Source organism: Hyperolius riggenbachi, chromosome 5 (assembly GCF_040937935.1).
Source record: "Hyperolius riggenbachi isolate aHypRig1 chromosome 5, aHypRig1.pri, whole genome shotgun sequence".
Lineage (NCBI taxonomy): Eukaryota > Metazoa > Chordata > Amphibia > Anura > Hyperoliidae > Hyperolius > Hyperolius riggenbachi.
In genome coordinates, this window is record NC_090650.1 from 405032104 (window position 1) to 405059076 (window position 26973).

The 26973-nt window shown below is 42.3% G+C and overlaps 1 protein-coding gene across 1 annotated transcript in view; it reads right to left on the reverse strand.

The window, feature by feature from the left end:
* CSMD3 (CUB and Sushi multiple domains 3) overlaps positions 1–26973 on the reverse strand; it is a 1539978-nt gene that overhangs the window by 782047 nt on the left and 730958 nt on the right. Inside the window, exons 10-11 of the mRNA XM_068237930.1 lie at positions 24996–25083; positions 21402–21526 (exon numbers count right to left, since the gene is read on the reverse strand). Coding sequence (XP_068094031.1) covers positions 21402–21526; positions 24996–25083 — 213 coding nt within the window. The remainder of the gene's footprint in view (positions 1–21401; positions 21527–24995; positions 25084–26973) is intronic.

The window sequence follows — 26973 nt, forward strand, 5'->3', positions numbered from 1 at the left end:
TCTGCCATTTCTTTATTATGTATAAATGTCAGTATCTTTATGTAATCTTGTTTGCTTCTTACTCTGTACAGTGTCATGGAACATGATGATGCCATATAAATCATTAATAAGGATAAAGGGCAGCACGGTGGCATTGTGGTTAGCGCTCTCGCCTTGCAGCGATGGGTCCCCGGTTCAAACCCCAGCCAAGTCAACATCTGCAAGGAGTTTGTATGTTCTCCCTGTGACTGCATGGGTTTCCTCCCACATCCCAAAAACATACAGATAAGTTAACTGACTTCCCCCTAAATTGACCCTAGACTAGGATACATGCACTACACGATACATACATTGACATATGACTATGGTAGGGACTAGATTGTGAGCAAAATAAATAAATAATGATGACAACCAAGTATTGGTTTAAATTGAATTAACTTGTGGAAATAAGGAATTTATTAACCACTTTGGCGGTAATGACAAGCTCAGCTCGTCCATTACCGCCGCGGTGGATTTCTCAGGCCCTAGTGGGTCTTTTAGCACAAAATGTTCAGAGGTTGGTGTAGCTAGCACTTGGCTAGCTACATCACCCCTCCGATCACCACCAGCCAGCTCTGATCCCCTTGATCGACGCTCTTTTGACTTACACCCCCCCAGAGCCTGCACCGGTGCAGCCTTTCTATAGCCTCCAGGGGTCGCTATGGTGGCGATCGGAACTGTGCATGATGTCATGACGTGGATGACGCCAGACGTCGTGTCCAATCGTTGCCATAGCAATGCCTGAAGCTATGCCGGAAATCTCGGCCATCGCGGGATCTCGGCCAGGTAAATATCGACGGCGGCGAGTGGAGGGGGGGACATGGTGCAGTGGGGGCAGAGTGTAGCTAGCCTAGTGCTAGCTACACTAAAGGTGCATAAGCACTACTGCCGGCAACGACGGGTCCGCCGGACCCTCCCACTGGGTGGACGTTCAGCCAACAGTAGTGCGTGTGTACGCACTGTCGGCAGACTGAGCGGATCATTCAGAAACAGCCTTATCGGTCCGCCGCAGCGCATACACACGCGCATACTGTCGGCTAAAGACCGCCCAGCGGGAGGGTCCGGTAGACCCGTCATTTCCTTTTGTAGTGCATGTGTACGCACCTTAAAAAATTACCATTTTCTTTTAAAAAGCCACTTATGGCCGCAATAAACTGAACGCCCGGGTGGTTAATTGCTCTCTTGGGTACATCAAAGTTCCAACTTGATTTGAACCTAAAGTGTGGTGTATAAATAGGAGCAGGCGAAGTGCTCCAGCTTTAATGGATGTTACATTTTGAGCAGTAAAATTTGAGGCACATAGACTGTTTTGCCATCATGGAGCCTTAAAATAACATACAACAATCTATGCATGAATCCACTTCAATCTTGCAACTGTCATTTTTCAATCTCCCAACTGTCATTTTCAGACGTTTCTGACATATTTTCAATTGACATATTCTCAACTCATCTACTTTGCTTTGCTCAGCCCAAGCCAATAATGTTTTTCTAACTATCCACTTCACTTAAAATCAAACATTACATTTGAGGTGGTGATTTCCATGAAGAATTATAGACAGTCTGTAGGGTGCATCACATCAAAGGAAGCTTTAACACCGTTCAGTGTCTGATGCACTTGTCTGAAATAACCTGTGAGGTTCAGAAAGCATTTCTACTTTTTTTAAATCCCTCATATTTTTCTTTTCTGTATCAATGCAGGATTGTTCTGGTAGGGTAGGGAGGGTCTTTTGATGAGTAATCTTCATACAGACACTGGGTCTTCATAGTTAAACTCTAATATCACAGCACTTAGTATGTAAAGATTGAGCATACTTTAGAAACCAAAGAATGGATTTTGAAGCAAACATACTGCTAACCACTGTTAGAAAGCTTTGCCTTAATCACAGTTCAAGGGTCTTCCAGCAGGTTACAACTTCTTCTACCCCATGAATGACACTTTGGCTTAGAAGAGGACTGGAATGCTTTACCAAGTTTCCAAACCATCCTAGTCATAGACTTGTCCCCTTCAGCCTTGCACCCCAAGCCTATGAAAACATTATTTTATGTCATCAACCCATCTCTTGTGAAGTCTCTTGTGAAGTCAACCAGGATATTACCTACTTTCAAGTTTTTTTGATAAAAAGATGTTTGCAACTACCCTATTAATAGTCAACTTAATCATCGAGGTAGGTAACTTTATAGCCTATATAATAATCAGCAAGTGTCTCTGCATCCCCTGCCCCTGGGTCCATGTGTTTGCACTACTGCGCATGTTTAGTGCGGACAGCCATTGGGACAGGAGGAGGACAGGGCCAGGGGGCCGGGCAGGCGTGTGCGTGGGTGCGCGCATGTGAGCTGACATGGCGGCAAACACAGGGGCGGGAGGGGGGGTTGTGAGGGAGACCTGGAGCCTGTTATATTAATGGGCTTAGGTCTACTAGTAGACTATATAGCTTCACAGTACAACCAAATAATGATGCAAGATATCTAGGGTGGCTCATTAATTGTTTAAAAGCAAGTTTTGTTCTAAAGTGACCTGTTGTGTGTTCTAAACTAATTCCAAAGTAATATCTCTGAATAGACCAGAAGGTCAAAGTGGAGAAAGTTAACCCATAAAACCTAATACAACTGGAGTAGTTGGCTTAAAGTGAACCTAAAGTCACAAAGAAAAAATGAAATGAACTCACCTGGGGCTTCCCTCAGCCCCCTGCAGACGATCGGTGCCCTCGCAGCTCCGCTCTGATGTCCCAGGACCCGCCGGCGAGCACTTCCGGTTTGGCCGTCACCGGCCGACAGGCATGGGAACGCGAGTGATTGTTCGCGTTCCCAGCCTGTATATTGCCCCCTATGCTGCTATTGCGACCTCCTGGCCGCAATAGCAACATAGGTATACCGTGTAAAGAACTCGCTGGGCGACTATACCACCAAAGCGAGTTATTTTCCTCCTGGGGGGGGGGGTCTTAAGTTTAATAGGATTAGGCGATGACCCCATTGCCTAAATTAAGAACTTGCCAGCACTAAGTGCTGGCGAGTTCAGCAATAGGGTATGGCCCAGAGTCTCTAAGACCTAGCAGAAGCATTTCAATGTGCACTTGCCATTTTAAAGTAAAAGTAAAAAAAAGTACCAGTAACTACAAAAGTAAAAAAAGTAAAAATACCACTGCTGATCAGGTACAGCAGTAATTAAAATGATACTCCAGGCGTAAATTTAATTAACCTATAGAGAGAAAACAATCAATATTATAGACAGAGGTAACTCATTAATTAACTTTCAGAACCTGGTAACGTAGGTTCACATTTTTGCAGATGAGCCAATACTTGTCAAGGAAAATTTGGCTCCACTCTGATGCTGGATTGTGTTTGCATATGTATGTTACTGAACTGACAATTATGCTGCGTCTTTGCAACCAATGAAATAAAATGTTGCTTAGTCACCAGCTAGCTGAAACATTACTGATGCTTAATAGCTTTCATTAGAGGAACAAAATGATCTGATCTCCAGGGCCGGATTTCTGGAAAGGCCCCAAAGGTCTGGGCTTTGGGTGGCTGCAGCCCAAGGCCGTGCCTGGACATAAAACACGCTGGTCTGCTGGGCACCTTGTTACTCTGTATAGTTCTGTTATTGTAGTTCAATGTGACCTTATTACTTGTGCTTTAGCTAGTTTCTTGATAAATATATATGCAGACTTGCTAATATATATCTATCCGTTAGTTGAGCCGTTTGTTATTTTTCTGTATTTGTGTATTGCCTTGTTTCTATGTCTGATGGATGTTCGCTGCATCCGCGGTGGGTCAGTGAAGTCTACTATCCTGATAGCTTGGATTCTGCCATCACCACGTTAGCGACTGGTAGTATTCCTGCTACTCTAGTTTCCGGGAACATAAATATAGGCTACAGCTGCTATTAGTTACCTTCTTTCCTGTAGTCTTGCCTGTGTGGATGCTTGCTGGTAACTGGTTGTTAACCTGCTTGCTCTGCTTCTGTGGACGTGACTGTGAGCTGCGGTTGCTACTAGTTACGCTCCAATCTATAGTCCTGTCTTGTACCTGTCTGAATGCTTGCTATCGCTAGGGCAGCACTTAGTCTTGCAAGCATTCCGTCTGTCTGTGCGCTCTTTGTCTGGTTACTCAGACCATAGGCAGCGCAACATCGCATTGCGCTGCCATTGTGTCTATCTGTAGCAATATCAGAAGCCCAGAGCTGCAGTTGTTCTGGGCAACCTGTGTAGCCTCTTCCATTATCCAGCTACTTAGCCTTGTTGTGCTGGGTGGTCGGAAAGTAGCCCCCCAGCATTACGTTTGGCATCATTTTGTGGGAGCACTGAAAGGGTTAAGTCTCAGTGTTTCCTGCAGAGGCAGAGAGCCAAGGAGCTCTGATTCCCATATGCTGATAAGAGCTATTTGGACCCTTCGATCCAGCTAAAAGAATAAAGAGCAGAGTGCTGTATACTTCTTTAGCAACTATGGATAATGTGGAAAAAAATACTTTTCATTGTGTGCTGTGCAAGAGTTCGGGGTCCGCTTTAAGTCTTACATAAAAAATGTGTGTGTAGTGGGCTGCGGGATAAGAATATTGGTTGCCTTTTACATGTGTCAATTTAAAATTATTTCACTGAAAATTGTAATTATTTTTGAAAAAAAAGTAGAGGGGAATGACTATTTTACGCAGCTCCTGTAACTTGTACAAGAGAATAAAACTATGTCAATGATACCCCTTTATAGCGGCGCTTTGTATACACAGCCAAAGCATGCTGTAGACACAACCCCACGGAGTACATTTAAAGAGAGCAACAAAAATTGTCACATTGGAATCATGTGGGATTCGGTGGTTTTGTTTTTTCTTTCCCTCGTCACTCAGCCAGAACCTATCAACAATGATATCCTCTTTCATGATGCGCTCTTTTACTATTCCTAAATAAATGTTTCTTTTCTTTTTCTGTGTCTGCTGTTGAAATTCTTTACATCTGCCCAGAGGGGAATCACTAAGTTCTCTTTGAAGTTATCTGTACTTCCATTTTTAAGAAGCAGCTGGCATTACTTTGAAGAGCAATTTAGCGCCCCAGGAACGAATGGGTCATTTTGGGTCTCTTGTGATCTGTACTGCCATGATGGTGCATAGCTTTATAGTCACATTTTTTATTGTTAATTGTATCCTCACATCACGTTAAAATTACACATTATGCAAGGGCGAATTTTTAGAAAGAAGCAGGCAGCTGTGCAACTATCTTTAACCATTTGGGAACCGGCTGCCTAACCCCCCTTAAGGACCAGGCGAATTTGCATGCGGGGGAGGGGGGCAAGTTGGGGGGTCAGGAAGCCGGATCCCTGCCGGGGCTTGCTGGGCATCGTGTCCCTTGTGTGGCTAGGTGTCCCCACTGTATGAAGCAGCCTTTACTCATCTCCCAGGCTCAACGATGAGCCGCAGTGGACCCCTCCGCTCTCGTCTGCATCAGCGCTTGTACTGCCGCTAGGTCCCGGTTCGCGGTTTGATGACGTCATCAAGCCAGGACTGACGTCAGAGCGAGAGAAGGTGCCAGCCAGAGTAGAGGGGAGCGCTGATCGCTGAGGGAATGGCAGGAAGGTGAGTGGATCCTCTACTTCCTCCACCGGATCATTAAAAGGGATCACTACGATCCGCCAACGATTGTAGTGATCATGTGATCAGCAGCGATACGCGATGGCTGCTGATCACTGAGGGGAGATGTCAGCTGTCATATGACAGCTTAATCTCCCCTCTCGAGTACATACAATTACGTCAGGAGTGGAGATTGCAGGTGGCATAAAACCTAAGCCACATCAGGCTAGAACAGCCACAAGTGCAGCATAGGATTTACCATCGTCGATCCCCAAAAGGTTTAGATAGACAATCGGTATAAAACTGAAGGCTGCTTTCTCTCCATTAGTCTCTGACATTCTCAACTTCAGTAAATGTAGAATAGATGAGTTTAACAGGCCAGAGTTTAATTTTCAGTCTAGCACGGCTTTTATGTCTTCTGGGGATCAAATTCCATTAGTTAGAAAGTGAGCACTTTGTATTCATTTCCTTTTCATCACATTTTATTAATTAATTTTTAATAACACAATTTCAACTTTTATTGTGTTTTAAAGGCAAGTTTTTTTTTTTTTTTTTTTTTTTTTACTTGCAGCCAAACTCAAGCTAAAACTCTTGTTTTAGCTTTTAATTCAATGCAAAGGTAACATCAAGTTACCAGATACCACCCCAACCACAATCTCATATCTGCACATGACGACCTTCTGTCCTTCTCTAGAATCACCTTCTTGCATTTATGTATACAAGACTTCTCACATGCCTCACCCCTCCTCTGGAATAGCATTGTAAGGTAAGTGTAAGAGGCACACAAAAGTATATGTATCACAAATATGACTCTACATTAAGTTTAAAAGTCAGGTCCTACCTTTAGAAGGAAGTTCTTCTCAATACAAATATAAAAAAACTTTAAACTTTTATTCTGCGCTTCAGGCAATGCGTTTTGCAGTGTAAACTGCTTCCTTTAGGCCAGCAAATGTGCCAGTTAAATGTTGGAGAGCTCTGGCACCCAAGCACTCCAACATTACTCTTAACTGGCACGTTTACTGATATAACAAAGCAATTTACACTGTGAAACGTGTTGTCCTAAGTGCAGAATAAAAGTTCAAAGCTCCTTCTTAAAGGATCACTATCGCGATGGGGCCCCTTAAAGTAGACCAGAGCCCAAATTAAGATGAGTAAAAGGTAGAGCAGGCATGTATGGTGAACTGTCCTGATGCACACCGCTCCCCCATTCTCCTTTCTACCTGTAATTGCCCTTTGGCCCTGTCTTCCGGTAGGCTTGTTCGGGCTTCAGTGCACCTTCGCTGGCCGTGCTGCATGCGTACTACAGCACTGGATCATGACCTGATCATGACTAGGAGCACTCTGTGCAAGCGCATGACTTCATCATGACATCATGTGCATCCGCAGAGCGCTCCCAGCCACGATCGAGTGCTGTAGTACTCGTGAAGCCTGGCCAGTGCAAGGGCAATTACAGGTATCGGGGGGGGGGGAGAAAGGATAAAGAGGGGAGTGGTGAGCATCAAGACAGCTCACCACACATGCCTGCTCCCCCCATTTCTCATCTTCATTTGAGCTCTGGTATCCTTAAATGTTGACAACCCTTCCCTTGCCTCCTCCCTGTGACCCTCACAGCCTGGGAGACCCATCCTACAAGGGTCATAAAACAAGTGTGGCCATCATGATTTTAACACTCACAAAATGTGTAGCCACAAAAACACCAGATCTGGAGTATCTGAGGAAGGTAAGGTTAGTATTTGGGGCCCCCCACACCCCTGGGCACCCCCCCTGCAGTCGCAGGAGCTGCTCCACTGTAGGTACACCCCAGATTAAAGGTATTCAGGAAAAAAGGGTAAATACATTGTCAATGTAATGGTCAGGTTACCCAAGGCCATTTTACATGTATTATTGATCTATTTTCTATCAAAGTGTTATGTGGATGGGTTGCCTCCATTATAATATTTACAAGAGTTGTTTTAAAGATTTGTTCCTGCCTATGTATTAATACATTTCAATCCTATGGCTCAGTTGACTGCAGGACAGTCCAACTAATAATGATTTAATGAATGAATGAATAAATAAATGAATGAATGACAACACTTTGTAGCCTTGACTTTGATCATAATCCGCTTGGTGCAAGCAGGCTGCAAATGTAAAATAAGAGGCATTTTATTGTTTTTTTCACCAGCCATGTGAATAATATGACTGAGCAAAACTCATGGATTTTAACTTTCTCATTTCATTGCAAAAATCTGGCTTTTTTCATTGCAAAAATCAGGTCTGAATTTCTCTAATTTATTTGGAAACTCAGTGCAAAACTAGGCTATTAATCCCCCTTAACAACATGTCAATAGATTTTAAAAACAATTGATAAACACTACTTCTGTTTAGGGGCTGGTTGTACTAGATCAGTGGTTCCCAACCTTTTCCATTTCGTGACACATCACGCCAAACATTCAGATATCCGTGACACGTCACATCACGCCAAACATTCAGATATACATGACACGTCACGGATGATAGAAAAAAGGGTCTCAGTAACAATCTGCTGATGCAGCAGGCACAACGAGGGGCTCAGTAACAATCTGCTGATGCTGCAGGCACAATGAGGGGCTCAGTGACAATCTGCTGATGCTGCAGGCACAATGAGGGGCTCAGTGACAATCTGCTTCTGCTGCAGGCACAATGAGGGGCTCAGTAACAATCTGCTGATGCTGCAGGAACAATGAGGGGCTCAGCAACAATCTGCTGATGCTGCAGGAACAATGAGGGGCTCAGCAACAATCTGCTGATGCTGCAGGAACAATGAGGGGCTCAGCAACAATCTGCTGATGCTGCAGGAACAATGAGGGGCTCAGCAACAATCTGCTGATGCTGCAGGAACAATGAGGGGCTCAGCAACAATCTGCTGATGCTGCAGGAACAATGAGGGGCTCAGCAACAATCTGCTGATGCTGCAGGCACAATGAGGGGCTCAGTAACAATCTGCTGATGCTGCAGGAACAATGAGGGGCTCAGCAACAATCTGCTGATGCTGCAGGAACAATGAGGGGCTCAGCAACAATCTGCTGATGCTGCAGGAACAATGAGGGGCTCAGTAACAATCTGCTGATGCTGCAGGAACAATGAGGGGCTCAGTAACAATCTGCTGATGCTGCAGGTACAATGAGGGGCTCAGTAATAATCTGCTGATGCTGCAGGCACAATGAGGGGCTCAGTAACAATCTGCTGATGCTGCAAGCACAATGAGGGGCTCAGTAACAATCTGCTGATGCTTCAGGCACAATGAGGGGCTCAGAAACAATCAGATTTTGCCATCTTAAACATTGGGGGAGGGGGGTTAGAGGGACACAATCCTGCAGCTGCAATGAGCAAAGGGCTGCAGGATTAATATGCTGCTGCTGCTGGCACAATAAGGGACAGTATGCTGGTAAACAACACTAAGACTCTCCCAATGCAGACAGCATTCAAAACCCAATTAGAAAAGTTGTAGCTGCACAAATTTCCCCACTCTAAATGTACTACAATCACCAACTGACTCTTCCAGCTCAGGAAGGGTTAAAGCAGAGTACACTGACAGCAGGTCCATCACACCCTGAGAAAGAACAGAGTCCTATCACCTTATCAGCAATGTGAGTGGGAAAGGATGGCAGATAAAAATACCTCTTGCTGATGACTGTGGCAGCTGCGGTTTGTGCGCGAGGTCACATGAGGTTGGGATCATGCTGGGAGTATCTTACTATCTAATCTCCCAACAGGCAGCCACGGGTCAGAAGTGTGCTGTCTCCAAGCTTCTCGCCGAGTCGCCGTGACTGTCACACTGTGCAATGCTCTGCCTCCGCCCTCTGCTTGTCAATAGTGCAAGGCTACAAGAAAATGGCCACCGCTGTCTGCAAATGTGGACAGCGGTGGCCATTTTCTTGTAGCCCTGCTCTATTAGAAGAGGAGGACGATGATGATCTGCGAGGGAGACAAGCGGGGAAGCAGAGAGGAGCGACACATAGCCGATGCTGCTACGACACATACATGTGTCGCGGCACACCGGTTGGGAACCACTGTACTAGATTCACGTGTACTGTGCCATCCTAAGTAACATGCTGAGACAAAAACATGTATATCTGAAGGACAGAGCCAGCCCTACCATGAACCGGCCTGAGTGATGCGATTCAAGGCGATAGACTGTAGGGTGACATCTGCTGTACACCGGTACAGCTGATCTTTCAGTCTCTCCCTTTGCTGCTCCTGCTTGACTCAAAGACCAACAGGGCTCTCCAGTGGTAAGTATGTGTGCTTCATCCTCCTCCCTCCACCCCTTCATTGATCAGCACCCATTCACTCACCTATCTGCACCTAACCAACCACCTACACATCCACCTTCAGCTATAACGCAATCAGCACTAATCATCTAACCTATGGGCATCCAGCCCTCCACCTACACATCTGCACTCTGCTGTACACCTATCAGCACCCCTTCACTCATCAATTAGCAGCTTGCAACCAAAAAATATCAAAAATGTTTATTTAACGGGGCACTACAGTGAAAAACTGTAAAATTTAAAATATGTGCAAACATATACAAATAAGAAATACATTTTTTCCCAAAGTAAAATGAGCCATAAATTACCTTGTTCCTATGTTGCTGTCACTTACAGTAGGTTATTGAAATGTGACAGAAGTGACAGGTTTTGGACTAGTCCATCTCTTTATAGGGGGTTCTCAGGGATATATTTATTTTCAAAAGCACTTAGTGAATTTGCAGTTGCTCTGTCCAACTGCCAAAAAACTGTGTAGCGAGCAGGGAAGCTGGCAAGCATCATTGTTTAAATCCTTTTTAGGGAATATCTTTATAAAGAATAAAAGCCTTGCTGAGAATCCCCTATGAAGAGATGGACTAGTCCAAAACTTTGCTTCTGTCAGATTTCTACTGCCTATTGTAAGAGACAGAATTATAGGAGAAAAGTAATGTAAGGCTCATTTTACTCTGGAAGAAATGTACTTCTTATTTGTATATGTTTGCACATATTTTAAATTTTACAGTTTTTCGCTGTAGTGCCCCTTTAACCCCCTTGCCGTTCCAATTCTGACGGCAAGGGGGTGGCGCAGCACTTTAAAAACGTTTTTTAAATCATGTAGCGAGCCCAGGGCTCACTACATGATAGCCGCTGACAAGCGGCATGCCCTTACCTACTTTGATCGCCGCCGGCGATCTTTGCAAGCAGGAAATCCCGTTCAGAACGGGATTTCTTGCTGAGCTTCTCCGTCGCCATGGTGACGGGGCGGGATGACGTCACCGACGGGATGTCAGAGGGAATCCCGAGCCACCCCTCAGCGCTGCCTGGCACTGATTGGCCAGGCTGCGCAAGGGGTCTGGAGGGGGGGGGCGGCGCGGTGGGTAGCGGCGAATCGGTGGCGATCGGCGGCGATTGAAATATGCATGCAGCTAGCAAAGTGCTAGCTGCGTGCAATAAAAAAAAATATGCAAATCGTCCCACGAGGCCTGGAGGTTAACAAATATCAATAATCACTATAGAAAAGATAATAAAAACAATCAAAAATAATCATACCGCCTGTTGTATCAACAATAAGTAGTGTATATACGTTTGTATAGGTAGTTAGCACCCAAAACCCTAATATATGTATCAATAAGAAGTCTTGAGACATCCGCCTGGGGCCCTCTCTCTCCTCTACTTGCCTTTTGCCAGCGCCGTATTCGGATAGGTATATTACCTCTTCCCCACTCTTGTCACCCTTGCTGTATGCAGTATCTGAGTCACAGCTCCCTGCTTTGAGTGTCACAGGTTGTTTTTCACTTTGTAATTTTTTCTTGATCATATTGCATCTGTATCTTTGTTCCAAAGTGCATCATATTGATGGCACAATCTTTGTTTTCACTGTGTGTTATTATGACATCTGTCACTTGGTAGTTGGTACTATTACCACTATCATATGGGGATATATTGATCACTGGAGTTCAAATCACTGGGGATAGCTCTGCATTGAGCACCCTATAGTGAATCTTCTTATTGATACATATATTAGGGTTTTGGGCGCTAACTACCTATATGTAACGGTTGGTGTCAGCACACAGAGAGTATCTGATTATTGATGATCTGCAGTATCACCAACAATACAGATGTATACCTGATTATTAGTGATCTGCAGAATCACCAATAATACAAGTATGGCTAACCTCTGGACACCTAATAAAGTGTAAGTGTTTGGGTGCAACTGTAACTTTAATAGTTTGAAGAAACCTCACCAGAGGGGCTGGTGAGGAACTATCAGTACATGAAGCGTGCACTAGCGTACAAGCTCCAGCAAGCTGGAGAAACAATACTGAAGAGGCTGAATCTCCCGAGGAGCGGGTGATTCAGAATATACTGCAGGAAAATGAACACCCGAGGGGTGGGTGAGTCAAACTATACAGCAGCCTAAGAGATACGGTAATACTAAAATGACAGATACCTAGTGAGCAGGTAATTAAGGCTGAACTATAGCCTAGCAGAGTTGCTTAAACAGCGGAGCTGGTGCAGTAAACACCTCACCAGTGGCGAGGGCCCACTGGTGAGTAGGATGGTCAGGCAGGCAAGATCGGCAACAGAGAGGTACGTATAGGTACAGAATCGTGAGACAAGAGAGAAAACGGTAATCAGGCAGAGGTTCAGCAACAGGAAGGTACGTATCGGTACAGAATCGTGAGACAAGAGAGTAAACAGTAATCAGGCAGAGGTTCAGCAACAGGTAGGCAGATAGGCGAAAGTACAGGCAGAAAGCAGGATCAGAGTCAGAGGTAATAGCTAAGAGTCATACTCAGGAGATCAATACAGTAAACAATATCCTAGTCTGGGTGTGAACTCCTTGGCATTAACACCCGGGAACTAGTCTACAATAAACAAATAGCAAGACAGTAATATCCTAGACTAGGTGTGAAATACTTAGCATCAACACCAGGGAACTAGCCTAAGGTCTGAGCGCTAACACGCAAGTATTCACGACAACAGACAATGTAACAATGAAGCCCGGAGGCTTATGAAGCAGAGGAGACCTCACTGGCACGCGCCCCTCTCATCAGCCAATCCTGGGCGCCGTGGGTCTCCTCTCACGTCAGCTGACCAGCAAGTCAGCTGACGGGCTTCCTCCCCGCATAAAGGTCCCGCCTGTGAGTGCGCCCGCGGCAAGTAAGACGGTTCCGTCCTCGGCGTCCTGGACGCTGGAGGAACGGATGGCCGCATGGAGGCAGCTGCGGCGGCGGTGCTGCCTCGTGCATTACACTATACAAACGTATATATACTACTTATTATTGATACAACAGGCAGTATGATTATTTTTAATTGTTTTTATTATCTTTTCTATAGTGATTATTGATATTTGTTAAATAAACATTTTGATATTTTTGAATACTATATATGTGTGGTGCTGTCTTTAACAAGGACTGCATGCATGACATGGTGTTACACTCTGCTTACTTGCTTCTGCCTTTGATTTGCGTGGTGGCGTCCTGGGGAATGCCACTTACCAGCCCCAATCATCTACTACCACACCAGCCCCACACATTGTGGTTTGGGGCAGGAGGGTTGGTTGCACTGCACACAAGTGCAACAGTTGATGGAGGCAAGCTTTTTGGATGTTGTGCTATTGCAAACAAGTCTCAATAAGCAGAATATTTGCCTGATCTGTGTGCTCAGTTTTGCAACAACTCAATCATCTTCACTTTTGGCACATTCTCTGATATTCCACATCCTTTGATGCATGTCACACATTGCTGGACGGTACTCATATCATGCACAACACATGTGGCAATTGCACGCATTGTCCAATTTGGGTCATGCAGCTCCAGGATACGGTCTCAAACTTGGGTGTCACTATGACCCAATGCATGAGAAAAGTTATAGTGGACACAAATTAAAAATACAAGATTTTTAGAAATAAAATTTATTTTCTAAATTATAATAATAAATAGCAGCCTTTTTTCAGCTGCATGATGACAAATATAAAATATTTTCCATTTGTTGGAGGAACCCCTCCCTTCTTTTCATATTGCTGGGACAGAATCCGGCAGACTGGAGGAGTGCCACCTGTATAACCCTAGTTATGGAAAGAGAAGGGTGAAAAGCATGCACTGAAATGCTCATAGGCTTGAAGGAGTGTTTATTTATCATTGTATGTGTCAGAGTGGTGCAACTAAATGTTTTGAATTAAAATAAATGATTGGTTTGGGTCCGCTCTAATCATTTGCATATGACTCTTTCTTCTACTGATACTAAAATTTGCACGTGGCTGCATGCATTTCTTTATGGTGTTGCAATTGTAGTGTAGTTTTTTTTATCACTTTTGTAATTCCATAAGGAATAATTAAACATACCAAAATAGATTTATAGTAAACATAAAAGTGACCATAACATTTATCAGATAGTCACTTCTGTCCAAGACATGACTAAAGTTAATCTTGACAGCAGACTACTTTGAATTTTCTTTTTCTGTGGACCAAAGTGTACTTTTGTAATTTTCACACACCTTTAGACCTCATTCTCGATATATAGTAACTTTCTCTATGACTTTTGCTTCTCCATTTCAGTCCTAGAGAAATGCAATCCTGCCTGGATTGTATAAAATGGCCCCCTAATGGGTATATTGAAAGAAAAATGATAAATTATTTGCAACTAGACACCTCTTTATGCTATAGAATATATTGTTCTACTACTGAAGTAACATTTGAATTGATAAAGTTGCTTGAAGTTACAATGGAACTTCTTACAGAACACCAAAAATGTTCAGTTAAAAAACTATTTTTCATTGCAATGGAATCACCAATGGTTTGTTAAATGAAAACCTTCAGATGAAAGGGGGCTACTGAGGTCAAGACCTAAAAATAATTTAGTTTACCCCAAACTAAAATAAAAATCTTGTCTGAAGTTGGGCTTAAAGAGAAACCATGACCAAGAATTGAACTTCATCCCAATCAGTAGCTGATACCCCCTTTTACATGAGAAATCTATTCCTTTTCACAAACGGATCACGAGGGGGCCTCTGTATGGCTGATATTGTGGTGGAACCCCTCCCACGGGAAACTGAGTTGCTCATGCAAAATCTTCTGGACGGTCCTGGTGAGCGGCGGCAGGAAAGAGGAGAAGCCAGGAAGCATCTATAGGATCCAGAGACTTCCCTCTTAGATAAGTTTTTACTTTTTGACTCTTGAATAATCCCTACATTTTAGTCATTTGGGTTGGAAAAAGCATAATAAACTGCACACAGAGTTCCATAACCTTATTGCTATTCTCACCAGCTATCTGATGTATGGATTATTTTTGTCTGTCTGAAATTGTAACTCACACATCACCAATTTTGGATAATTGGTCTCCGTTTTAAAAAAAGAAAATTGAATGCACATTTTAAACCCTGTCAGAGACTATTTTAAGTGAGTCCTGTGGAATATATTTCACACACAACCTTTTATTGGAACTTTCTTTCAGTGCTGTTTTATTGACACTTTTGCTGAAATCACACTTTCATACAGAAGCGATTTTGGACAGTAAAAGGAGAGGAATATAATTATATTCTAATAAAAGAAATAGGATTTTTACAATCCATTTTTTACCACTCTTCACTTTGATAATATTTTATTTTCGTAGTGCAGATAGCTTTCTTTAATATATCATCTCATTGGCTGACCAAGTTGGTTAAGGGAAAACAAACAAATAAACATATAGCTGAAGAAATCGGGTTATAAGTGCAAATGTACACGTTACTAGGAAAATGCCCAAAAGCTGAAAAAAATTTCCTAACAAAAGTTTAAATATATTCTTTTGTTAAACCTATTTATTGCCATTGAAATAGATATTTATATAGTGAAATAGATACATTTTTAAAGGGAATGTGAAGTAATAGGGCTGTGGAGGCTGCCATGTTAATTTCTAAACAATGCAAGACCACATCAGATCAACATGCAGACCAGATTTTTTAACCCATGCCTGATCCAATTACCTCCATGCTTGTTTCAGGAGTGTGATTACTTCTAACAACAAAAAGATCATCAGGGCTGCCAGAAAACTTGTATTGTTTAAAAGGAAATTAATATGTCATATTCCTCTAACTCCATAGTCCATATACAATTATATACAATACCATTTTTTTGACACCATAGGAAAAACCGAAACCAAAATGAAAGTCTATGGAAGCAGCATTATCTCCTTTTTATGCAATATTACATGACGCATTTCCTGTTTTGCCTATACCTGTCCCATACCACATTGGACGCCCTCAGGAGACATGGGTATAGAAGTCAGGTCAGGCAAACAGGACAAGAAAAATGCCTGCAAAACACTATTTTATTACAGAGGACCTAATTAGATGTGTACTGGAGCACTTTTAACTGTACAATAACGCCGCCCTGATCATAGCAATGCAGCAATGGCAAAAGTTGAGCAGAGCAGTAGGCCTGAAAGATAAATCGAATTTAAACCGAAATCGTGATCACTAAGATCACAATTTCGGAATCGTCAAAGTGGTGAATATCGCGATCACGTAATCTCCACATGGGAAAGTTTGAAGAAGCACCTTCAAACTTCCTCAAAGTCCCAGCGCAAGCGGCCAGCAGCATTGGACATACCTTCCGCACGAGTCCAACGCTGTCCGTCCTTTATTGCCGTCTGCTGGCTCTTGTGCTTGGCAAAACTCCGGGTTCTTGTATGTCACATGACATACAGGAAGTATGCCGTGCATTAGAGCCTGCAAGAGGCGAAGTGGAAAGACGGGCATCGCTAGACTCGTGCTGGAAGCTATGCCCAGAACTGATGCAGCTTGGGGGACAGAGGAGGCAGAGAGACACAGTGTGGGCACAGAGACAGAGATAGGCGACACAGAGGGGGCACAAAGAGACACACAGAGAGAAACCAAGCGGGCACAGAGACATAAAGGAGGCAAGCGAGATCCAGAGGAGGCATATAGAGGCAAAGGGGGCACAAAGAGACATGGGGGGGGGGGGAACAGAGACAGAAGAAGAACAAAGCTTGATTTGAAGAAAATCGTGAATCAAATCGAAATCGCAATTTCGGACAGAAATCGCTCAATTCAATTTATTCCTAAAATCGTTCAGGCCTACAGAGCAGCATAATCCATGTTGACAAAAACTGTCACAAAAACAACAGAAAAGTAGCAATGCATCAATGTCAAATGTGCACAGACAACTGTTTCTGCTTTCAAAAAAAAAAAAATCCACATTCTAGATAAAACTGGAAGTTGTTATCAGATGTGTGTTGCATATAATAGCAAATGCCAACAGACATAACAATTGGACACAAACACAACGGGTAAAGTGGATCATTTGGACATGGAAAATAGACTTGTTACGATTCTACATGGTTCCAATCTGGTACAAGTACATTGTGACCCGACCCTGACTCCAGCTTTATTCTCAGCTGGAGCCAGTCCTCGAGTTTAATATATACTAAAAAAAAAATCTAGTATTGTATTCTCTGCTCTACATGCTCACTAGCATATAAAGAATGTCACAGTACAATAGAATTCTGATGTTAGCGCTGATGTTTTGCATTTAATCTTAATGACTATCTCACCAAGGCCATACCATTACGAAATTTCAGTATGAGCATTTGCCACGTCGTATCAAAGGTTTTCTGCCAACAATGTCATGACATGAGAGCACATGTAACACACAATTCTCTTTCTAAAATATTTCATTCCACATTATTGAGTCTTACTGCATTTTCATTGCAAGACCTTCACTACATTTGCTACCATTTATGTAGAATAATTCCATTTATTATGTTGTGGAACTGAATTTAATTTGGTGTTTAACTATAGAGGTTAGTCTCTTAAAGGGACTCAGAGCAGTAACTCAATTCAAAATCTGAACTTACCTGGGGCTTTCTCCAGCCCACTGTAGGTCGGGTGGTCCCTCCCTCGGCGCCCATCTGGCTTTTCTCCCAGGCCTTGGTCAGAAATGGCTCCCCGGCGGCTCGCGGCAACACGTGGCCCGAGTGTCGGGCTCTTTCTTCCTGAAAGATTACGTCAGTTGTCACCACGCCGGCTGCCTTGTGTCATCATGGCGGCCGGCGTGACAGTACAGTGCATGCGCGGTTTAATCGCGCATGCGCAGTACGGTCATGCTGGCCACCGTGATGACACAACGCGGCCGGCGTGGTGACGACTGACGTCATCTTTCAGGAAGAAGGAGCCCAACAATCAAATCAAATTAAAATCAAGTACCATATGATTCAACAGTAGAACCCTATAGGAAACAATTATTCTCAGTGGTCATGCTTGATTGATGCTGAGAGTTGAGTCTTGCTGTTTTCTTGCAAAATTCCAGTTTAGGCTTTTTTTAAATCATACATGTCAAACTCCGGTCCACGGGCCAAATCTGGCCATCAGAGTCATTAAATGCGGCTGTCAAGTGGTTTCCCCACTTTGCATTATGTTTGTCCCACTCTAGACCACCAGGGAAGCTATATTGGAGGTGAAGCCCTAGAACTCCAGGGAAGTCATATAGGGGAGGTAGGGGGAAAGCCCTAAACACTAGGGAACTGTATAAGGAAGGGTGGGAAACTCTAGACACCAGGGAACTGTATACGGGAGGGTGGGGCCTCTTGACACCAGGGAACTGTATGCGGAAGAAGGACCACTAGACACTAGGGAACTGTATAGGTGTTGGGGGCATTAGACACCTGGGAACTTCATATGGAAGGAATGTAGGCAGTAGACATTGAGTTTGGCCAGCGACTAGGTCCCAAAGTACAATTTTGGCTCACTTTGTATTTGAGTTTGATACCACCCTGAATTACATTGTGGCCCCAACATCAACAGAGTCAATGGTGAAGACGGTTGTTTAAAGGCTTTTGTGATGTCAATATACAATTGAGGGGATGTTTAGATCCGTGATTCTCAAACCTGTCCTCGTGACTCCCCAGTGGTGCATGTTTTGCAGGCAACCTCCCCCATGCACAGGTGGGTAATTAGTGCCTCAGCTATATGGAATCCACTTAGCTGAGACACTAATTACCCTTACCTGTGCATAGGTGAGGTAGCCTGCAAAACATGCACCGTTGGGGAGTAAAAAGGACAGATCTGAGAAACGCTGGTTTAAACCAAAACAAAAACAAGGGATCTGTGTTCTTCTCTTGAGAAGTGTCGCATTTCCAATCTTCCCTCATTTATCCCATGGGAAAAATCTAAAGCTACATATACGCTGCCAGACTTGCCATGCTGCCTGCTCCTTGCCTGATCAAAAATGTGATTGCATAATGATTTATTCCTACACCACACTACGGGCTTGATTAACTAAACCATGATAACTCATATCACGGCCGCACTAGCATTTTCGCGCGCAGTTGCAAATTTTTGCGCTACTGTAATTTAAAAGAAGAAAGAGTTAAAGGAAAAGAAAAAAAAGAGGAGAGGTGGAAGAGGAAGAGAGAGGAGTGGGAAGGTGAATGGAGAAAAGCAGGAAATATGCAGTCTAGTCCACATTACAGTAAGCCTTATGTACAAACCCAGAACTGAATAACATGTCTTCTCCATAATAACAAATTATGTATTTGCTTAACATTTCTGCCATGAAAACACCACCGTTTGTCAGTCAACTTGGGCATATTACATAATTTTCACAACACATCTTAGCTCCAGAATCATGCAATCAGAGAATATGCTTTCTTGGGGACAAAGCTAGATAGATTTGCACCTAGGATTAAAGAACATCACGTGCCTAAATCAGGATACAAGCCTTTGTTGCTATCCCTCACAAGAGGATATTCCTACTGCTATTACTGTATAGTGGAATGGGAGATCTGCACAAACACCTATTCCACCAACAGGATATCAAAAACACATTCACAACAAAAGTAAAAAATACAAGGTACATTTCCTGTGGTATACCCGATTGCCCCAAAGGAATTTATGTGGGAGAAGCAGAACAAACTCTACATAAGCATATGAGCATGGACAGGTTCACTATTAAAATAAATTCAACTGTTCACAATTAACAGAAATCCACTATTAACAGAAATCCAAAAATGTGCATGTACATTTTTGTTTCCATGGGCACAGCTACCTGGCTACTGTACTAATGGTTGACTTTGTGTGACACAAAGACACATAAATGTGAGTAACTAAATTTATCTGGTTTCAGCCATGGAAAGAATCCGAAGACATATCAAAAAAAGTTGTTTAGGGGATACCTTTAATGACTAGCTGTACAAGATTTCTTTGTAAGCTTTCAAAACTTTAAGTTTCTTCGTCAGGCATGATACAGAACTGGATCAGAACCATATGGCTCTGATCCTGTTCTGATTCATGCCTAAAGTATAAATTTATAGTTTTGAAAGCTTACAAAGAAATCTTGTACAGTTAGTCATTAAAAGTATCACCTAAAAAAATTTTGTTCTTATGTCTTTGGATTCTCTCGATGACTTGTACCAGACCACATGCAACTAAATTTATACCACAATTCAGAACTGTAGATGGAGGTTTGAACAGGGATATTATTTTTTATTTTTTATGTTGGTGTGAAGACAGAATTTGATTGACACATTTTTTTAGCCTAATAAGAATTGTACCAGCTCTGTTTTTAAGTTATCTTGTGAACTCTGGCTTTATGATCTCTCCAGGTCAAGCTGAGTCCTAGGCATGTACAAAATAGATAAGGGGTTCTTATCTATCTATCTATCTATCTATCTATCTATCTATCTATCTATCTATCTATTTATTAGGGATGCTCACTGCATTCCCCGGAATTCAGTTTTCAGCAATTCCGGCCGGAATTTGGTGGTTCCGTTCCGTCGCATCGGAACGGAATTGCTATAACGCTATAGCCAAAATTCCGTGGAGCAATGCGTAATTCCGGTGGAATTTGTAAGCCAATCACAAGGAAGCCCCTAGAAGAAGCTTAAAGTGAAAACACAGGAATTTTTCATGAAAATAGGAATTTCTGCACCAATCAGAGGCTTACAAAAACCACCCAAATGGATTTCTGCATGAAAATCAGAATTATTTCAGCACCAACAGTGCTGTCTTACAGTCTTAACAAAAACCAATCAATCATATGTTAGCAACTAGCTCCCTAGCTAGCTCACCTATCCCAACCATTTTGTATAGGTCCCATAGCTTACGCGACACCTCCTGCAGCGCCAAAACCACCACCAGGAGACCACCGCCAGGTCCCATAGCTTACGCGATACCTCCTGCGGTGCAAAAACCACCGCAATGGGACCACCGCCCGGTCCCATAGCTTACGCGACACCTCCTGTGGCGCCAAAACCAACGCCATGGGACCAAAATAAAAAAATGACCGGTGGAACAGCCACTAGGTCTCATGGGCTACCATTTAGCAAAAACAAGGTTTCATTTGCAATTACTTTAATTTTTCCACCGGAATGCGGAATTCCACGGAAATCCGCAAAATTCCGCGGAAATGTAATGGTAACAGAATTTAGCGCTGGCGGAATTCCGGCATAACGGAATTTGCTCTTTTCCAACATCCCTACTATGTATCTATCCTAAATATTTCACACCACTTTAGGGATTGTCAAACAACCATGCAAGAGCCCTTATCATGCCCTGTTGTAACTAATGTATCTTAACAACACTGGTTTACATTTATAAAAAAAAATCTATGTAGCTGCTTCTGATGTTCAAATATATATATAAACAGTATGTTCTAACATTTTTTTTCAGTCTACAGAAATAGAGTCTGAAGAAGGATTATTGGCCAAAAGCATACTTTTTTTAAAGTTAGCCGATACAATAATATCATCCTGTTTTTAAACCATTACCAGTACAATGGAATGCAAGGGCTTAGGTTAAAAATATTAAAGGATTAATTGTAAGGTATCCATTCTCTTACCTTTGCACACAGGTCTGTGGTCACTCCATGCTGCAAACACGTCAGCAATTCTCTGGCACGTGATTTTTTTCTCACCCTGAAGAACATAGTCTTCATCACAAGAAAACAGCACTGTTGCCCCAAGACTGCAAGAAAACATCATAAAATGGCACAAGAGAGAAACGGTTACCTCTCAGATATTCTGTGGAACAATGTTGATAGTTTACAAATGCCATCACTATAGCAAAATTAATGAATCCTTACTAAACCGCACAAAGGTTTCAGTATAAGCTCAAAAGCAAACCTTCCCTAAGCCTGGAGCCTAATTCACTGCAAGACATGTTAACCTCATTGGCGGTAATCCCGAGCTGAGCTCAGGCTATGCCACCGCGGAAGATTTCTCAGGCCCTGCTGGGCCGATTTTCATAATTTTTTTTAAACACGCAGGTAGCACTTTGCTAGCTGCGTGTTATGTACGATCAGCGCCGCTTGCCGCCGATGCGCTGCTACCCGCCGCATAATAGCCTCCCCCCCGAGACCCCGTGCACAGCCTGGCCAATCAGTGCCAGGCAGCGCTGAGGGGTGATCCACCCCTTCCGATGACGTCACGACGTCGATGACGTCTATGACGTCATCATGATCATCACCATGGCAACGGGGGAAGCCAAACAGGAAATCCCGTTCTGAATGGGATTTCCTGTTTGCTCTGATTGCCGGAGGTGATCGGAAGGAGTGGGGGGGATGCCGCTGCACAGCGGCTTTCATGTAGCTAGCGCTAGGCTAGCTACATGATTTAAAAAAATAAGTGCTGCGCTGCCCCCCTAGTGGATTTATTGTAACGCCAGGGGGGTTAATATGCATACACATATTCAGTGATAATTGCAATCAGCTAATCATGATTACGCAAAATTTTGTGTAACTTTTTGCAATTACGTCCATATGTAATTGCAAATCGTTAATTCAATTTTTGATTTTGTATAATCATTCATAATTCCGCGTTAATTTTTGTGTAATTGTGGGCTGACTTTGGTGGTGAATTGCAAAGCCCCCATACATGCTATTGCTACATACAGTATGTTAAGAAGAATAGTGGGTATAAGTCAAAACATTTTTTTTGAGAAAATCGATTTTAAAAATGCAAAGAAAAAAAGTTTTTTAAACTCAGAAAAATTACACTTTAAAATACATTTTTCTTTGCATTTTTAAAATTGATTTTTGAAAAAAACTACAAGGTCTTTTTGAAAAAAAAATTATTTTTACTTTTACCCACTACCCTCCTTAATATATGTAGCAATTGTGGTGGCAATAGCGTGTATGGGGCCTTTTCTATTAACCACTAAAGTTGGCACAAAATTATGCAAAAATACCGCAAAAAAAAAAATACAGAAAATTATAAATGATTACAATTACATATGAAATAAATTCAGATTTTCCCCAAAATTTTGCATTATGATGCATAATTGTGAATTATGATGCGTAATTACACATAGGCATAATTTCGGTTCATCGCTACATATTTTGGGTAAGACAATCATGGCGGTGGTCATGGGAGCAATTTCAAATACGTCCTGCACCATGGAGAAGCAGGAACAAGACTGGACACCTAGGAACTCCTGTGATCAGAGAGGGGTCCAGGGGGAATAAATATACCAAAAAAGTACACTATGATGCCGGTGTGCATGCAAATATAAACCGGAGAGCTGTATAAAACACATTTCTATACCCAAATTACTTTTCATTTAAAACCAAACTGTGTGATCAGAATCAGAAAGAGTTTATTCGCCAAGCACGACGGGGTCATGCCCGACATTGGGTTTGGCACCCTACTATGAGCAACTGTAAAGTGCCAAACCTAATTCCGGGCATGACCCCATCGTGCTTGGCGAATAAACTCCTTCTGATTCTGATTCTGATTCTGAATAGCACATATGATTTGCTTGAATTTAGCAGCAGCCAAATGAAATAGAAACATACACTCCAATATTTGAATCTTGGTTCCAGAAAAGAGAAGCAATTGGCACACTTGGGTGGGGGGGGGGGGGGGGGGGGAAGTCAACCAAAAATATAATTTTGGAGCTGCTAATTTCAAGCAGATCATACGTGCTGCTCAGTTTGGCTTTGAATGAACTGTTATTTAGGCAGAAAACATAGCAAGCATATACTTTTTGGCATATTTATTCACCCTGGACCCCTTCTGATCACAGAGGTTTCTAGATGTTCTAGTAGCTTTTGATTCTTCTGCCCCTACGGTGTGGGACATATTTTTGATGGCTCCGTGTACCAGAAGTCTGTAAACGAGCACTACGTAGGAGCAGGGATCCAGGAGGACGGATGCCAGAGTGCTTTGTGCACGGATATGCAATATGACAAGCAGCCTTTTGGAAAGTGAATCCACAAAGGAAGGGAGGGGGGGGGGGGGTAGGACCTGTTGTGATCACAGGAATTCCTAGGCATCCCTGGTGAGCCGGCTGGCACGTCCCGGTGGAGTGCTGCATACTGTGTGCAGTATTACTTGTACAGGCAATACTTAGCACTATGTGTGATTTTTACTTTGTTTTCAGAGTTTATCATCATATTCCTTTGTGGTGGGGGATGACTGAATCTAGAGCGCAGTTGATTAAAGGTTGTGGGGATAATGCAAACAATGCTCAACATTGTTCTGAGAAGTACAGGCAGCTGCATCATTTCAGACAAAATAAATTGGACTGTTACTCCAATATCAGGGTTGCTTTGTCCATTGGGCAATAAGCATAGCAAAGGAAAAAAAAAACACATAGTTTGAATCATGCTGTTTATTAAAGCAGAATATAACCCTGCATTTCAACTTTGCTCTAAAACATTATTTACAGCATATTATATGCAACCAGCATTTTTTTTTTTTACTAGACCAGCATTGGAAGGGTTACCCACAGAGCTTTAAAGTTCCTGGAGAGAAATGCAGACGCATCCAAAGTTCAGATAGATACATTTTGTTTACATAAATGTATCTAAGGCCTCGTTTCCATCTGTGCGCTTTAGAAACGCATCTGCATTTCCATGCGTTTTCTTGAAACGCGTTTGCATGCGTTTGCACACGTTTTGACGCGTTTTTTGTCTATGTAGTTTTAAAAGTTCTAGCTTAACGCACTTCAAAAAACACACAGCGCAACGCACAGATGGAAACGAGGCCTAAGTGTGGAATGTGACTCACTCTCTCTGACTGTGCAGGAGCTGGAGGACAGCCAAAGAGTGTATAACAATTACCACTTGTTACATTCTGTTTAGTATCTATCTGAACTTCAGATGAGTCTGCATATCTCTCTACGGAACTTTAAAACTCTGTGTGTAACCCTTCGAATGCTGGTCTAGTAAAAAAAAAATGCTGGTTGCATATAATATCCTGTAAAGAATGTTTTAGAGCAAAATGCTGGGTTATATTCCGCTTTAAATAAACAGCATGTTGAATAAGCGGCATGTTTTGACTCCACCCCCTCCCCTCTCCCTCATCTCCCTTGAATAAAATGGTACAGTCCTGTTTCTCTAAAATCTAGTATGTCTTATGGTATTTATGCAAAAGTAAATAAATAAAAACTTAAAAAAAATTCCACAAGGTTACTATTAGGATTACTTTTTTACCTAAAATTAGAGCCTATCCTTTTTCCATTTTCTGGTTCCCCTGGATCAGGACACATATTTGAGGCTTGTTTTATACCTCCCTCATTTACTGCGAAGAAAAACAATCATATTATTCATAAGGATAATGTAACAAAATAGGTAATTGGATAAAATACAGAGACAACATGCAGAATCACACACATCCACTTATAAATAAAATAACGTTTGAGACACTGGCAGCTTTTTTTTTTTTTTACCAAAGAAACCGTACAGCAAGCGTTCATATTTTTCATGCATTCCAGACTTCCAGCTATCAACTGTGAAAAAATAACCAATATTATCACAAAAGCAATTTTATAGTTATCCACCCATCTATGGAAGAAATCATTTTAAAATGCACCTGCAGTTCTACAGAAAATTACACACATTGTAAAGGAAGCGGTTGGAGAACAGAGACACTAGCCTTGTACCTTTCTCAAGAATGATATAAAGTCCCAACCTCAATACAAAACTCTGCATGTCATTAAACCCTGAAATCTAGTATACTGTAGCTGTAGAAATGGAAAATTATTGAAGTGTCTGTTGTGACAATAGCGAGGCGCAGAATGCCAGTTGAAACTGTCATACCAAATTCAGTCACTTGGCAACCAGGCCCAGAAATATGATTGTTCTGAAATTGAAATTCCACCTTTGTTGAGAAAAAAGTAATCCCTTTAGTTCAGTAGTACACATTGCTAGGATTCATTTCACACAATACTTCTGATTGCTTACCTTCTACATCTGAATTCAAGTCCCATACTGACCAATAGTGTGTGTAAAATCTGTGACAGTCACTCAGTTTGTGCAGCTGTGGCAAACAAGCAACACTTGTTGCTAATATGTGAAGCTAATTACTCCTGCAGGAAATAGGGTGCTACCTTTACTAAAATAGATATAATAGAAAATATACAGATTCCAGACTAGACTAGAAATGTAATACAATTGTGGCTTAAGAGAGGTGTAGAAATCCATAATTGTCTGAAAATTGAAATGCAAAGTTAAGCAATAACAATTGTGCAGTATTGTCCCATGTATAAAAAAAAATGTAATTTCTTTTTTAGTGTATTTCTTTTTTGAAACAGTGGAATTTCACTTCCAAACAACATGCACTAAATACATTCAAATCTTAATTGGCATGATCTAAGGGTGTCTTTTTTAGAATGATTCTTCACAACATTTGGCCTGATTTGTTAAAGCCCCAGTTCAAGGCACAGGCACAGGTATATATATATAGGGCTGTCCTATAAATAAAGGGCGCTGGGCCAATGGGCATGTGACCCATGCATAACCGTAACCCACACTGTAGTTTTTGCAAAATGTAAAAGAAAACAACTGCCTTGCCAGTTCTTAAGTCCTGATCTCCTTCTCACTGAATTCTTTGCGTCACTCCCCCTTTGGTCACATGGAATACAGTAAGACGAATGATTGCTTTGTGAACCATAACCATCCCTCCCTTTAGGCCTCTTTCACAGTGGGACGTTAAAGTCACATGTTATAAAAAATTATAACGCAGACTAACGCACAGCAATACAAAGTCTGTGCGACATTCACAGTGCACACGTTGCGTTGTGTGTAACGTGTAGCAATATTTAGAAGGTGCTGCATGCTGTGCGTTTAGCAATAAATTTGCTGCGTTATGTGTGTTGCACATGTTCAGTAATGTTTTTTTTTAATTTTAAATGTAACGCATGCGGCGTTTTCATTCCATCAGTATGCAACAAAAACGGTGCACCAAGAGACACATAACGCAGTGCAAAATAATGTCCAATTTTATAACCTACATGCGCTGCGTTAGGGGCACGTTGTGTGACTTTAATGTTGCATCAAACGCAACGTCCCACTGTGAAAGAGGCCTTAGACTAAAAGCCTTAGCCTATCATAATTGTCACTCTCTAGTAGTTGCATGTGGTTTCAATAGGGAAGGGAGCAGGCATCAGAAAGTCACTGTGGAAGAGCTGCA